We start from the raw sequence: 16810 nt of genomic DNA, 5'->3' as shown, positions 1-16810 counted from the left end.
CTTTGGCCGTATCGCACCACAGCTGCTCAATGAGGGAAAAGACAAAAACGACGCAATGTAAAGAGGAAAACGAAGGCCAAGAAAGGTTTGGAAATACGACTGAATTTATTGACTATTTACACACAAGCAAAAAGGAACAATCAAGTTTATTTACAACACATAAGACGCAGGTGACACAGTGCAAATTTTAGCTTACCTACAGACTTAATTAAATACCCAGGGACAGAACAAACAAAACAAACTCACGTATACAAGAAGGGTGGAAAGGCAGGAGGTGGATGGTTGGAGGGAGAGGGAGGTCCAAGGGGGTCCCGCAGCACCACCGGCGCGTTTAGCAGCCGCCGTTCCTCTTCGGCCCTGCTCCAAACCGCCGTTCAGGCCCCCTTTGGCTGTTGGGTGCTCTTGCTGCTGCGGCCTCCGTCCGCTGCGTTCCCAGGACTTGTCTGGTCCAAACCCTCAACTCTTTCTTGTTTCTCTCACTCCTCACCACCGACTCCGCACCGCAACCAACTGACCACCGACTCCTTACCAACGCAACCGACTCAGACCAACTCAGACCAACTCCTTGCGACCAACTCCTTGTGCATCCCTGACCAACTCCTTGCGACCAACTCCTTGTGCATCCCTGACCAACTCCTTGCGACCAACTCCTTGTGCATCCCTGACCAACTCCTCGTGACCACTTCCGTTTTGCGCCTTTTATAGCGCCTCCAGCGATTACGCCCCCGGCGTTTTGGACACGCCCATCGGGGTGCTCACCTCGGCCCTGGTTGGTCGCGCGACCCTCGGGCTCCGCCTTGGATGACGACGGGCGGGCACGCCCCTCCTCCCCTCTGACGAGGTGGAGACACGCCTTTCTTCTCCGACTCAAAGCACATGGTCAATGGCGGTTATTGGAGGGGAGGTGATTGGGAATCGAGGGCTCAGCAGTGACGAGAGGGGATGTAATATGGAAATGGAGGTTTTGGGGATGGGAAGGAAAGGGAATCTATTCTCTTTCACTGGTGCAATGGAGTATTTCAATTAATGGAAGACACAGCCTTACACTAATACACATAATAAGGATATAACTGTCAAAAAAGATATATCGTGTCCTGCATGTATGTTTTATGGACTAACTACGGGAACGCCCTTTGACCTTTATACAACCACAAACGGAGGGAGGAGGGGTGATATTTTACAACAACCTTTTACAACAACGTTTTACCACAACAATAAAATAAAAAAACATTCTCATATCCACAACAATATTATACCATATAAAACACAGGTTTCTCTGCATAAGGGTAGGTTTTAAAGGTTTTGAGTAGTGCTTTCGGAGGGATTTGAGTGGGGGGTTTAATGGGCAATCTTTGAACACGACTGTGTCCACCGGTTAAAATACCTAAAAGACTTTGAAGACCCCGATGACCCAATGGACCCAAAATATCCGAAGATCCAAAATAGCCTGTACACTGTTAAAGACACAAAATACCATGAAGACCCCAAGGACCCAGAAGAACTCAAGGACTCTGAAGACCCAAAATACGCTGAAGACCCAAAAGACCCCAAAGACCCAAATGACTGAAAAGACCCTGAAGAACCAATTGATCCAAAAGACCCTGAAGACCCCAATGATCCAAAAGACCCAAACAACCCAGAGGACCCAAATGACAAAGAGGACCTGAAAGACCCCATGCACTCAGAAGACCCCCAAGGACTCTGAAGATCCAAAAGACCCTGAAGACCCAATGGACACTAAAGACCCAAAAGACTGAAAAGACCCTGAAATCCAATGGACCCCAAAGACCCAAAATACCCCAAAGACCCAAAATACCCCGAAGACCCAAAAGACCCTGAAGACCCAATGGACCCAAAATACCCCAAATACCCTGAAAACCAAAAAGACCCTGAAGACTTAAAGACCCAAAAGACCAGGAAGACCCAAAAGACCCCAAACATCCAAAAGACCCCAAATATCCCAAAGAAAGACCCCCGAAGACCCTAAAGACTCCAAAGACCCAAAGGAGCCTGAAGACCCAAAATACCCCGAGGATACAAAAGACCCAGAGGACCCAAAATATCCAAAATACCCTGAAGACTCAAAAGACTGAAACGACCCTGAAGTCCCAATGGGCCCCAAACACCCAAAATATCCTGAAGACCCTGAAGACTATTAAAGACCCAAAGACTCTTAAAGACCCTGAAGACCGAAAAGATCGAAAAGACCCTGAAGACCCAAAATATCCCAATTACTGAAAGGATCGAAAATACCATGAAGATCGAAAAAACCCCAAAGACCCCAAATATCCCAAAGATTCCGGTTACTGAAAGGATTGAAAAGACCCAGAAGACCCAAAAGACCTCGTAGACCCCAAAGACCCAAACAATCCAAAAGACTGAAAAGACCAAGAAGACCCTTAAAGACCCTGGGGACCCAAAGACCCAAATTACCCCTAAGACCCAAAATACCCCCAAAGACCCTTAAATACCCCAAATATCCAGATTGAGGAACCAAAATACTCAAATGACTCAAAAGACCTAGATGACCAAAAAGACTCAACTGACCCAGTGGACCCAAAAGACCCCAAGGACTCCGAAGACCCAAAAGAAGAGTAATTATGCCTCTTACATTGGAATTGTAGACGGTGGCTTGCAAACTGAGCCTCAAGGTCAGTGTACAGAAGTGTTACGTGGTCCCCTCGGTGACTACCTGGTCTCGGTGACCCCCGGACCGTGAGAGGAACTTCGCCAGAAAGTTCTATCACATATGCGCTTTCGCCACGCAATCCATAGGAATTCCACCCAAGAGAAAACTGAGTTTCAATGATATATTTCAAGGGTAATGATACCATACAATTTCAATGCTACAATCAAGGATATTTTCCCCGAGCAATCAACAACAAACAACCATCAACAATTCACAATCCACAATCAATCCCCTAGATGATTAAGATGGCCATCTTATATATGTGTGTCCCCTTTTGTACTCACGACCCCCTTTTGGTCTCTGTCCCTCACAATGTCTCTGGGCCCCTCCTGACCAAGATGATGGTCGGCGTCGCCGCACTCGGGCGGTTGAACGAACCCCGGGTGGACGTGTTTCCACCGGGCATGTATCGTACCAGGAACCACGGCTGCAGCCCCCTCGTGGCCACGCGAAGCGGGTACTGTAAAGCAAGCAAAAGCCACACGCCGCTTGCCACGCGTGTTAGGCCCCAACGTGCGACCCGTACGCGTCTTTGTAGACGGTGCCGCGAACGGTGCCAGACGCTGGGTCGGTGCACGGCCCCCACGGCAACTTGACGTGTCCACCGGGTATGTACACGTCCCGGTAACTCCTCTCGCCAGACGGGCTTGGGAACGCCACTTTTCCACGCGGCTCCAGATCGATCCCACCTTTCGTCGGAGCGGGGCGAGGAAGAAGAATCCTCGTCGCTTCTCTCCCTCGTGTCTTTTCTTCTTCCGTTTCCGGTCTCTTTTTCAGAAGGGCTCCTGACCCTCCAACCACAACAACCCTTAATCGACTACACATTGATAAGCAAAGACCTGAATGGTAATTCACATACATTCACATAAATATGTAACACTCCCCCCCTTCAAGAAAGAAAGTTTGAACCCAGCGAAAACTTTCTTTGCCGGCCAATTTGGATAAACAAACCAGATAACTCAACCCCCCCCCCCCCCCCCCCCACATTATCAGTTCCCCCCGGGCACAGTTATCACTTAAAAAATAAAGCAACCAAATTTCACAAAACCCCCAGAGATTTTCAAAGGTAATTCACTCTGGACAAAGCACCAGCAACGACATTGTCCCTGCCCTTTACATGTTCAATTTCCCGTTGGACTCCTGCCAAGCCAAACTCCATCTCATGACCCTCTGACTTTGACTGTCAGTTTCTTGTGAATGAAGGTTAAGGGGTTGATCAAAGATCCAAAGTTAAACAACTCGATAGCACTTTTTCCGGGAGGCCAAGCCGAGTATTCACTACATGGATGCCTTTAGGAACGTGGAGTTCACGGTTAGTCCGTGCAGGAAAGTTCTCTACATGGACGCCTTGAGGAACGTGGAGTTCACGGTTAGTCCGTGCATGAAAGTTCACTACATGGACGCCTTTAGGAACGTGGCGTTCACGGTTAATCCGTGTAGGAATCTTGGCTCTGTGGCTCCGCCGCATTCAGTGCTTCAACTTTTCAGAACTTCCCTAATAATTATGGTGGGACCGCTTGTCACTGTAGTCCCATGAATAGCGGTCTCCTTCTCGGCCACTACTTTGACAATCCTTCCTTCGGGAGCTGCCGTAACTCAGGGAGCCTCCATAATAATATTGATTGCGGCCACCACCAAAACTACCGCCCAGTTGTCCTCTCCTGTAGACCTCTCGACGCCTACGAAATGCCTTCCCTACTGTTATGGTCCGACCCTCCAAATCCTTGCCATTCCAATTCTTCTCTGCCTCTCTGGCGTTCCTGAATTTTTGCCTGTAAGCTTCCGGAACCAACTCATAGGCTTTGAGGATGTGTTTCTTCAGTACCTCATAATCTGCACATTGGTCCATTGGTAGCGCCGAATAAATCTCTTGAGCTTTTCCCACCAGCACACTTTGCACTAGTATGGTCCAGGCCTCCTCCGGCCAGTTTAATTGTCGAGCCACTTTCTCAAAGTGTGGAAAAAATTTCGCGACTTCCTTTTCACTGAACGGTGGAACTAGCCTCACATGTCTGCCCACATCCCAGGTTTTCTGGTTAGGTGTCGACCCCGTCAGCAAGGGTGGTACCTCTCCCCGTTCTCTCATTAACTCCAGCTCCTTGAATTTAATTTCCTGCTGAAGCTCCATGTCACGTTCCTTTAATTCCCTTTCCGCTTTTCTCTCCTCTGCTTCGAGGTCCCTTGCAGCTCTCCTCTCCTCTGCTTTTCTCCCTTCTAACCTTTCCTGGAGTTCTCGTTCCACTCTCCTTTCCTCTGCTTGTTTCTCTTCTCTCCTCGCTTCTGCTTTCCTTTCTTCTTCTTTTAACCTTTCCTGGAGTTCTCGTTCCACTCTCCTTTCCTCTGCTTGCTTCTCTTCTCTCCTCTCTTCTGCTTTCCTTTCCTCTTCTGATCTTTCCTTTTCTGCTTTCCTTTCTTCTTCTGCTCTTTCCTTTTCTGCTTTCCTTTCTTCTTCTGCTCTTTCCTTTTCTGCTTTCCTTTCTTCTTCTGCTCTTTCCTTTTCTGCTTTCCTTTCTTCTTCTTTAATCCGTTCCTGGCTCCGTAATTGCAACTCCAGTTTCCGGAGCTCAACGTCTTCTGGTTCTTCGGGTAGCCACTGCCAGGCTAACTCGTCCCATGTTCCTAATCCCACCATAGACTGTATCACCGTGGTCTGCAACTCTGCCTTCCTCAAATTAGTTCGGACCTCCAAGTTAAAATGTTTGGCCAATTTCAAGAGGTCCGCTTTTAGTAACGCTCGGAACTGTGCCTCACTAGGTGTTACCGCAAAGTTCTGTGCAACAAACACCATGATGACTATCGTTAACACCTGTTAACCTTCACCCAAGACTTTACCACAATTTCTCAAAAATTTACCAATTAATAATTAATTAATAAATTTTAATTAATAAAATTATTATTTTATTATGTTATCCAATTTTAAATCCCGGACGTAGACCCAATTTCGAATCCGCAAATCGTAATTTGGACGAGCCCCCAATTCTGTTACGTGGTCCCCTCGGTGACTACCTGGTCTCGGTGACCCCCGGACCGTGAGAGGAACTTCGCCAGAAAGTTCTATCACATATGCGCTTTCGCCACGCAATCCATAGGAATTCCACCCAAGAGAAAACTGAGTTTCAATGATATATTTCAAGGGTAATGATACCATACAATTTCAATGCTACAATCAAGGATATTTTCCCCGAGCAATCAACAACAAACAACCATCAACAATTCACAATCCACAATCAATCCCCTAGATGATTAAGATGGCCATCTTATATATGTGTGTCCCCTTTTGTACTCACGACCCCCTTTTGGTCTCTGTCCCTCACAATGTCTCTGGGCCCCTCCTGACCAAGATGATGGTCGGCGTCGCCGCACTCGGGCGGTTGAACGAACCCCGGGTGGACGTGTTTCCACCGGGCATGTATCGTACCAGGAACCACGGCTGCAGCCCCCTCGTGGCCACGCGAAGCGGGTACTGTAAAGCAAGCAAAAGCCACACGCCGCTTGCCACGCGTGTTAGGCCCCAACGTGCGACCCGTACGCGTCTTTGTAGACGGTGCCGCGAACGGTGCCAGACGCTGGGTCGGTGCACGGCCCCCACGGCAACTTGACGTGTCCACCGGGTATGTACACGTCCCGGTAACTCCTCTCGCCAGACGGGCTTGGGAACGCCGCTTTTCCACGCGGCTCCAGATCGATCCCACCTTTCGTCGGAGCGGGGCGAGGAAGAAGAATCCTCGTCGCTTCTCTCCCTCGTGTCTTTTCTTCTTCCGTTTCCGGTCTCTTTTTCAGAAGGGCTCCTGACCCTCCAACCACAACAACCCTTAATCGACTACACATTGATAAGCAAAGACCTGAATGGTAATTCACATACATTCACATAAATATGTAACAGAAGCGGTATTTTTTGTAATCACAATAAATACAAGGCACAGGGAGGTGAAATTTGCTGCACGTGATGTGCAATGTGTGCAGAGTAAAACGAGTGTTCATTTATGTCTGTGGGATGTCTAACAAATAAAGATGATATAAGCACACCTAACACTCGGCCCAGACTTCACTTTGGCATGCTCACGTGTCATTTTTGATGGGCTTTATACATGTATATTGTTATGTCGGGGGGATAGAGGAATATCTAGAGCCAGGTAGATCTGCATAGGTAGGTATCCGACTGTCGTGATAGGGAATTCACCTGTAATAAGTTCTATGTTCAGCCGGATGTCGGAATAAGTCGTATCTGTGTCCCCGCCGCGAGGGGGCGGGGCATGCTAATTAGTTCAGGGATTATAGGTAAAATTCCCTCGTTCATCGTTCCCTCTATCGCCAATCCAGTGTCCATTATGGCAACGCACTCATATAACCACGTAGATAGGTCCCATAGTGCACACATTAAATAATTCCCCTCCCTTACCACAACGACTTTGGAAGACAAGCAGGAAGCGGCCACGTACAACACCGGCGTGGGCGTCGAACATCGTGTGAGACAAGCTATAACCACGCCCAGGGAACGTGTGATTGGTTGGTGTAGAGGGCGCAAAGATGCAGCCAATCGGGGCGGAGGGCGCCAAAGCTCCTTAACAGCAGGTTGCTGATTGGAGGACAAGCGCCGGTGGCGGGAGAAGGTTCGAGAGACCAAGAATATGCGAGGCTCTGGTTGGGGCAGAGAAAGAATTGACGTCACACCCCAGGTGACAAAAGGACTCGCTCGACGACATTTTCTCTCTCTCTCTCTCTCTCTCTCTCTCTCTCTCTCTCTCTTAGCGCTGGACCCTTCGTGCTTCGTGTTGGAGATCCACCCTTCATGCTTGTGCTACTCTGCGCTGGACTCTTGGCTGGTTTCTTCCCTTGTTTTCCTTCGCGCTCGCTTCCCTGGGTGTTCTCGGAGCTTGGAGCGACGCTCGGTGCTGTGAGCGAACGGGACCTCGTGTGCGACCGACGAGGAGCTTGGAGCGGGGCGTGCCGCTGGGCGGGTCGCTCGGGGCCTGGCGGAGCGCGCGAGCGAGGCGGACTGAGGGGTCCACGTTGGACGACGGATGCACCACTACAGACAAATAATCACACACCACATCTCACAGAACACCACACGACGATTTCTTTATTTCATTCATTCCTTTGTCTCGTTTCTGAAGTGAGGTGTGGGGACGTCCCGATTAGGACATTTATTTATCGCCGCGTTTTCCTGTCCTGAGATATATAAAATAAACCCTTGTATTATTTTCTTTGCAATTCAAAAATCCTGTGTTCATTTGAGTTCATTCCATGCAGGATCGAGAGCTGCCGTCGGATCTACAGGTACGCGCTTGCCGCTTCTTCCTCTTCATTTTTACGCCCACGCTTTTATGGCCGAATCCGATTTGATCGTCGCCTCGGAGTTAAAGCCCGTTTGGTCATCCGCGAGCCCTGGTATTAACTGAGGGATTTGCGTGACAATATGTACAGTCAAATGAAAAAGTAAGTACACCCCATGTAAAGCTTTGACTTTTTCCAACATATTTCAACATACAGCTATTTGATCTTCATTTCAACAATATTGATAGACAAAGGTGATATAATATAACAAATATCATGAAACATTTACATTTTGTAGTCCATTGTATAATTTAAATAAAGATAAATGCAAATTTTGCATGTGGAAAAAGTAAGTACACCCCTACATTTATCACTACTTCAAATACCTAAAATTAGAATCAGGTGCACCAGCTCAGGTGCAAATTATTAGAACATCGTTAGAGAGGATCTTGGAGGAACCTGTCTTATTTAAACCTCAGACATTTAGTTTGTTTTGCTCTTTGTTGTTGAGGTGTGCGGCGTCACCATGCCTATATCAAAAGAGCTCTCTGAGGCCTTCAGAAAGAAGGTTATAGATGCCTACGAGTCTGGGAAGGGATTTAAAAAGATCTCCAAACAATTTCGAAATCAATCATTCTACTGTCCGGAAGATCATCTACAAGTGGAGAAGATTCCAAACAACTGCCAACTTGTTCAGGCCAGGCCGCCCCAGCAAGTTCAGCCCGAGAGCAACCGCAAGATGCTGAAAGAAGTCTCGAAGAACCCCAGAATGTCATCACGGGACCGACAGGTAGCTCTTGCCACTGTTGATGTCAAAGTGCACGAGTCTACCTTCAGAAAGAGGGTGCACAAATTTGATGTACATGGGAGGTGTGCCAGGAGGAAACCTTTGCTGTCCAGAAAGAACATCAGGGCAAGACTAAAGTTTGCCAATGAACACCTAGGCAAAGACCAGCACTTCTGGAACAATGTGCTCTGGACAGATGAGTCAAAGGTAGAGCTATTTGGCCACAGTACCAGAAGACATGTTTGGCGAAAACCAAAGACAGCATTTCACCACAATAACCTGATACCAACTGGAAAGCATGGTGGTGGAAATATTATGGTTTGGGGCAGCTTTGCTGCATCAGGGCCTGGGCAGCTCACCATCATATAATCCACTATGAATTCTTCATTGTACCAGAGGGTGCTTGAGGATAATGTGAGGCCATCTGTCGGAAAGTTGAAGCTCAACCAAAGGTGGACCTTGCAACATGACAATGACCCTAAACATACCAGTAAATCCACCAAGGAATGGCTGAAAAGAATGAAATGGAGGGTTCTGGAATGGCCAAGTCAAAGCATGGATCTAAATCCCATCGAGATGTTGTGGGGGGATTTGAAACGAGCTGTGCATGCAAGAAACCCCTCAAACATCGCACAGCTGAAAGAATTCTGCATGGAGGAGTGGGCAAAAATTTCTCCCAGTCAATGTCAGAGACTGGTAGACAGTTATAAGAAATGCCTACTTGAGGTTGTTTCTGCCAAAGGGGGCAATACCACCTATTAGAGCCAAGGGTGTACTTACTTTTTCCACATGCAAAATTTGCATTTCTGTTTATTTAAATTATACATTGGACTACAAAATGTAAATGTTTCATGATATTTGTTATATTATATCACCTTTATCTATCAATATTGTTGAAATGAAGATCAAATAGCTGTATGTTGAAATATGTTGAAAAAGTCAAAACTTTACATGGGGTGTACTTACTTTTTCACGTGACTGTATATATATATATATATATATATATATATATATATATATATATATATATATATATATATATATATATATATATATATACACATATTATATATATATATATATATATATATATATATATATATATATATATACACATATTATATACATATATATATATATATATATAATTATATATATATATATACATATATACAGTGCCTATAGAAAGTCTACATGCCCTTTCAAAATTTCACTTTTAGTTGCCTTATAGCCTGGAGTTAAAATGCATTGAATCAGACTTTTTCCACATTTAATTACACATCGTAACCCAAAACTTCCAAGTGAAAAATTCTACAAATGATCCACCACGTGGTGACCCGGGTTGCCTCGTGATTTAAAAAAAATCATTTTACATAAATAATTCATTTATTTTAGGGGGAGTGACACAAAGGATTTTCCTATCACGTGAACCCGGGTTACACTCCCCCTAAAATAAATAAATTAATTATGTAAAATGATTTAAAAAATCATGGGGCAACCCGGGTCACCGTGTGGTGGATCAAATGTCAGAAAATTTACTAAAAATACAAAACTAGAATATATTGGTTGGATAACTGTCCACCTCCCTGAGTTAATACTTAGTGGAAGCACTTTGACAGCAATTACAACTGTGTCTGTTGGGATAGGTCTCTACTAACTTTGCACACCTTCATTGGGCAATATTTGCCCATTCTTCTGGACAAAACTGTTCAGCCCAGTCAACTTGCATGGGGAGCGTTGATGGACAGCAATGCTCAAGTCATGCCACAGATGTTTGATTGGATTTAGGTTGGGGCTCTGACTGGGCCACTCAAGGACATCTTTCTTTTTGTTCCTTAGCCACTCCAGTATAGCTTTGGCTGTGTGCTTCCGGTCGTTGTCATACTTAAAACTGAACTTCCATCCCAATTTCAGCTTTCTTGCAGAAGGAAACAGGTCTTCCTCTGGAATTTTCTGTATTTTGCTCTATCCATTTTCCCTTGCATCCCGACAAGTGCTCCAGTTCCTGCTGATGAGAAACATCCCCATAACATGATGCTGCCACCACCATGCTTCACAATAGGGATGGTGTTCTTTGGGTGCTGTGCTGTGTTGGGTTTGAGCACCATTTGCTCTTTTCATCTTCACTGCATACCAATCCTTCAGCATTTCCCAATAAAAACAAGGCTTTGGGAAGTGATAATGAATAAATACATGCCTTTTATAATTTCAGTTGAGCACTTTATTGAACAAATATGATGCTTGTGTTCACTAACTATTGCGGCATTGGATTTGCATAAAGGTAACGCTGAATGGTCTGTAACCTAAAAGTATAAATTTGGCTCCGAAGGCCAGGAAAAACCTGTCTGCCTTAAGCACAAGGAAAGGTCAGAATTCCCAGCAATAACCAATGCTTAGCCACTCCAAAAGAAATCCAAAAATTTCCATTACATCTTAGCCAGAAAGGCATCTGGAATACTTATGCAAGAAATTTGGAACAACAGCTTTTGTTTTTGTTTTTTATTTTTGAACGAATTTTGAACAAACAAATTTTGAGCGCAAATGCACTTTGGAATGATAAACTTAATGAAAAGTGTTTTCCCATGCAAAGAGAGGATGATCTTCATGAACCCTTTCCAGTCTCTCAGCTTAGCCAGTACCCTCGGACCCCTCTGTTCGCGGGGGATACGTTCCTGGAAAAGCCGCGAATAGCGAAACCCACTAATAGCGGGGCATTGTTTCAATGGAAAAAGGGGGGGATAGGTTCCCGAGTCGTGAAAATCCCCGAATAGAGAGGAGCAAACCGCGAATGGCGAGGCAAAATCTGTGAATGGTGAGGCAAATCCCGAGAATGTATGCAGCTGCATTGTTTCAATGGGGAAAGGGTGAATACGTTATAGGTTCCCGGCGGTTCATAATTCATAGAGGAAATTTTTTAAAGTTTAAAATGTTTTCGAACGCAAATGCACATGATTACAGTTTCACAAAAAATGCTTACAAATTTTAAAAAAAACACAACACCAGGTACCATTTCCAATTTATTGAAGGAATGCGCTTACCGTTTATTATAAGTGTTTAACCATACCGTACCGTGAAAGTAAAAAAAAAAAACACCATCATGTAACGTTTAAAATTTTATTTTACAAACACACGCAACTTTCAAATGGTGATGGTGATGGTGATGATGATGATGATGATGGTGATGATTTCAAATCCCATGAATTCCTCAAACTCTGAGGATGACCCAAATGATAGTCTTGCAACGTCGTGCACTGAGGGAGAGGCAGCAGTTGAGGGTGTTGGTGAGGACACTGAGAGGGCGGCAGGAGAGGAGGGTGATGGTGGTCTTGAGGTGGATGGAGCAGGGCTGAAGAAATGGGTAATGGAGAGCTGCCTGGCAGATTGCGATGCAGATTGGTTTCGATGCAGATCTTTGTACGGGAGAAGCAAATCATCCAAGCCCCTCTTGAACTTGATGTACCTTTCCCTGACTGGGTCAGCATCTTCCAACCTGTCAACCAGCGCCCGCATGCTCTGCAGCAACTCGCCCAGGAACTGGACTGTGAGGTTAGACCTCGGCACCTCTTCCTCATTACTGCCGCCTGCTCCTCCTCCTCAGAGACCTTTGGAATGGTGCCCAGCTCGTCCTCGATGAGCGGGTTTAGGGAATGGTTCAGCATCATGGTTTTCAGCATGAAGTCCCTCATCTGCGTGTTGTCCTCCATCCATATTCTGAGGGTCTTCTCCATCCTTTCCATGTAGACATTCCGGACATGGAGGACCACCTTCATACTCGATACAGTGCTCACTGAAAGTTTCTCACGAATCGCCTTCTCCTTCTTGTGTATGTAGCGAATGTTGACGTTGACGCCATAAACGCAAAGCACACAGCAGTGAATGTACAATATAAGCAGGTCATGCTCGCGGCTTGTATGAGATGTTTTTTTGTGTACATCCAGCTACTTTATGCATGGCTGGTGAAAGATGGGTTTTAGAAATGTGTCAAGCTAGCGGCTCGTGAAGTGTTTTTTGCGCCCCTGAAAAACCGCGAATTCGCAGAACACGGCCGCGAATATGGGGAAAAAGCCCCACGATTTTGCGGAACACTGCCGCGGATAGAAAAAACCCTGCGAATTCGCAGAACGCGGCCGCGAATATGGGGGGGGGGGGAAACGCGATTTTGCGGAACACGGCCGCGAATAGAAAAAACCCCCGCTAATTCGCAGGACATTTTTCCGCAAATAGAGAAACAGGTCGCATTTTATTAACCGCGAATAGCGGCTTCCGACAGTATTTTGTCCCCGAGAGTGCTCCAGTTGTGACGTGATGAGCACCGACGAGAGTTGGACAAATCGACCCCCAAATATTTAAGTTTACAACGACTCCACATGTCGATTGCTGAAACAGCGTGGGGAGTTTCTCCACCTGCATGCATCCCACCAGGAGTCCTGAGCTCTTCTGACAATTAATTGTAGCAGATGACTCTGTCGAGTACATCTGCTGGCATTCGTAAACTGTTTGCATATCTCTTGTACTTCCCGCAAACACGGGAACATCATCCGCATAAGCGGGAAGAATGAAAGGGATATTGTGCAGCAAAACAATGCTGGTTAACCTTTGCCTCATCAAACAGAGAAAAGTAGTAGTCGCAGTATTAGTACAACACTAGCCGAAACCCGTGGATCATCCACGGAAGGGAGGATGTGGTGTATGGATAGAGTGTACCATTATGGATGGCATAGGGGATTTGCTTGTCCGAGTAAGAGTTAGGAAGAAAGATGAGAATGAAGAGTGCGTATATGAACAACGTATTTATTGCAATCTACGTAAATGACAACGCTACGATATACTTTTGAAAAATGAATGGATTCGTAATAGGAATCGGCATAGCACCACTCTGGCCACACTGGCGCAGTGGTATGTGTCAATGGAAAGGAACAGCAATAGAACCATAGACTTTTAAAAAAATGAACGGATTAGTAAATCGACTGGAATCAGCCCCATACTGGCGCATTGGTAAGCGTCAATGTCAAGGCAGAGCAGTAGGAATATAATACAATGAACGCAGTATCAGAGGTTGAAATTATTTTAAAACTTCTGGATAAACAATGTTTGGGGTAATAGTCAAGCCTCTGACGACTCCTTGCGTACTCGTATTATCAACCTTGATATACACATCTTTGAACGACCGTGCTCTTGAACATGCCACATATAACTGGCCGTGGGAGAAGACAGGAGCAGGCAAATAGATACCCAGTTTACGGAATGTTTAGAAATTATAGTAAACTCACCTGATGAGGTTAGCGTACACCGCGATCGACGACACCGGCACAAATGCATGCTCAGGATTGTCCACTCAGTGGACGGCTTGCTGTCGCCTTCGACTGTCCAGTCAGCGGACGGCTTGCTTCGCCTTCACCCAGCAGACGCCAATAAGATGGCGTCGTATCGGCAGTTAATCGGATGCTTTTGGGCCCCAACGTCGGCTAATTCAGATTTTTCGAGTATGGCTGTACGTGATAAACAAAGAGCGCGGTTCGTAGATCGTAAATCCATTAGTGCCGTAGGCATCGGGTCAATGGGTGCGGGGTAAAAGGGATAACAAAGTCGAGTCCTTACGCTATTATTATATAGATTGACATGTGGTTACCCTCATAGTTTTGTTTTCTTATGAATGGTTCATTGCATTTAACTGAAAACACATTTTGTGAGCAAGGCAAATACATTTCAATGACTCATTACCTGCACCACTGAAGGTGGAAGGAGGTTATGTTTCCACCCCTGTCTGTTTGACTGTCTGTCTGTGTGAAGAATATCTCAAAAAGTTGTGGACGGATTCGGATTAAATTTGGCGAATAGGTTGGGTGTGCGACAAGGACGAATTGCTTAGATTTTGGTGAAGATCCGGTTACAGATCCGGATACAAGAATTTTTTAAGTGATTTGTCACCATTGGGAGATGGGGCCAAAAACGATATATAACAGGATTTCAAAAAGCTATGGACGGATTCAGACGAAACTTGGTAGAGAGGTTGGGTGTGTGACAAGGACGAGTCGATCAATTTTGGTGAAGATCCGAACACGAGTATTTTTTTTAATTTTTCAAGTGATTTTTTCACCATTGAGAGATGGGGCCATATTTCAAATATTTATTGGGCCCGATGTGTTTTAATATGTTTTTATGACTATTAGAATTGAAGTACCTTCTTCTTTAGGTTAAATCCTAAGTAACCTCTCTTTTTTCACTTTCCCCAAACCACTTGTGTCTCCCACCATGCCTTTACTAGGCGAGCATTCAAGAAACTCTACAGCCAAGTAGCTGAGCTCACCTGTCCTGCTCAAGATATCTTCATGGAGTGATCATCCCAATTCTCTTTCTCTTACTCCATTTGTATCTCATCACATACTCTTGTCTATACAATTAAACGAGGAAGCAGAAATCTAGGTTGCAGACCTGTGCTCTTGATTATGAAAACCCCGATTTTAACCCATTGTCCATCAATTCAGCACTGGATTCCGACCTGCGGCATAAACACGGACAAAGCTCAAACCCCCTCCGATGGCACAATTACCCGGGCACAGAATCATTACCATTCGGGGCTTCTCTTTTTCTCCATCTCTCTGATAAATTCCAAAATAAAACGATTGAAACAACAACAAAAAACAAACCAACAAAACGTTCATGTCATTTGTGTTTTTATTCACTCATTTATGCATGAAACATTAGAAGTGCGGCACGGCCGTCCAACTCCAAATTCAAGTGGGTTGTGTATGCGTTGGCAACCATTCGGTTGTAAGACAAAAATGTATTTTTAATAACTTAGACGAATATGGAAGTATCTGTGACGAGCATCTTGAGAGGAGTGGTCATTCAGGAATGAGTGGAATGCAGAGATGGATAAAGAATGTCATGCAAATTAAAAAACAAAACAAAACAAAAAAAACAAATGAAGACAATCACAACTGAAAAAGTGCTAACGCCAGAATAAGGAAGCATCAAAAGCAACCATAAAAGTTGTGGATTCGGAAATGGTTCATGCCATCGTATGTTCCAAATAATATTTACACAAGGAGATAACTCGATGTAATATATTTCATTTTTATGCAATAAAAACCTCTACAACAAAAACTTACTCGTACAGTAAAACTTCTTGGATCGCGCTTCGCTCTGTATATAATCTGTAGTGCAAAGTAAGGAGGTTGCAAGGTTGATTTTTTTTTCTTTGCTATTGTTTTTATCTATTCAATGCTGTTGGCATTTTTTGGCCGAAACCTGATCTCGGCTCTGCCAGCCAAGCATCTTACAGACAGTGCATACTACTCTTGCAGTCGGTCATACTTGAGCGTATTCGCAGCGCTCAGCGTTTGCATAATGCCCCGCATCCTGATCTGTTCGTCCATCCTTGGGAATCCTTTCCGCCATGCTTTTTTCCACTGTAAAGGGTGTTCAAAACACAACGAGAGGACTTGGATGTGAATCTTGATTTTAAAAAACCCCAAAAAGTAAACAGCGTGTGTATGTCTTAAATACGATGAACTTCTGCCTTGTATGTCTTAAATACGCCGCTTGTGCATCAACAATACCTTGTGGCTTTTTCGATGCTTTTGTTCTCCATTTTCTTCGTCTTCCTTCTGGACAGACGAACGAGCGGATAACATGAGCACAGAATGTTGTGGCTGCACAATTCGAGTTGTATTTGTGACGTGAGAGACACTTACTTGAGCGCAGCGTCGATGTACGCATGGATTATCCGCTCCCCGCGAGCTTTAGACAGGAGATGCGTGAATTCTCCATCCGCGTGCCTGCGCCTCCTGCGGATTAAAACATCATCGTGACAACATGTCAATGACAAGCGAACAGGTGTCCGGACCAACAAGACGGCCGAAAAGAATGAACAACTTCACCAAAAGCGATATTCGGGTTGCCTTACCGACCAATCGTAGCTTGGAGGGAGAGACAAACGCACGAAAGGAAAAGCAGCAGCAGTAGGAGACGTCCCATGTTTTCTCTTAATATTCCAAGTTTGTCGCTTGTGTCTGCCCTCCGTGATTCCTCCTGAAGTAGACGCTGTGGCTTTG

General features: G+C 45.3%; 1 protein-coding gene and 1 long non-coding RNA gene across 2 annotated transcripts in view; one reads left to right on the top strand and one right to left on the bottom strand.

Moving 5' to 3' along the window:
- The window catches only part of LOC144888570 (uncharacterized), a 121243-nt gene extending 106152 nt beyond the window's left edge, over positions 1-15091 (top strand). The window contains exon 7 of the mRNA XM_078766992.1: positions 15019-15091. Coding sequence (XP_078623118.1) covers positions 15019-15091 — 73 coding nt within the window. The remainder of the gene's footprint in view (positions 1-15018) is intronic.
- A 319-nt stretch (positions 15092-15410) lies between these two features.
- Positions 15411-16810, bottom strand: LOC144888621 (uncharacterized). Its single transcript, XR_013621171.1, has 4 exons — positions 16663-16810; positions 16451-16543; positions 16316-16363; positions 15411-16165 (listed from the first exon to the last, which is right to left on the bottom strand). It is a non-coding gene; the product is annotated as an uncharacterized LOC144888621 (long non-coding RNA).

Source organism: Myxine glutinosa, chromosome 13 (genome assembly GCF_964187855.1).
Source record: "Myxine glutinosa chromosome 13, kmMyxGlut1.1, whole genome shotgun sequence".
NCBI lineage: Eukaryota > Metazoa > Chordata > Myxini > Myxiniformes > Myxinidae > Myxine > Myxine glutinosa.
The sequence above is the reverse complement of the archived record's forward strand: the minus strand, read 5'-3'. Positions and strand labels throughout refer to the sequence as shown.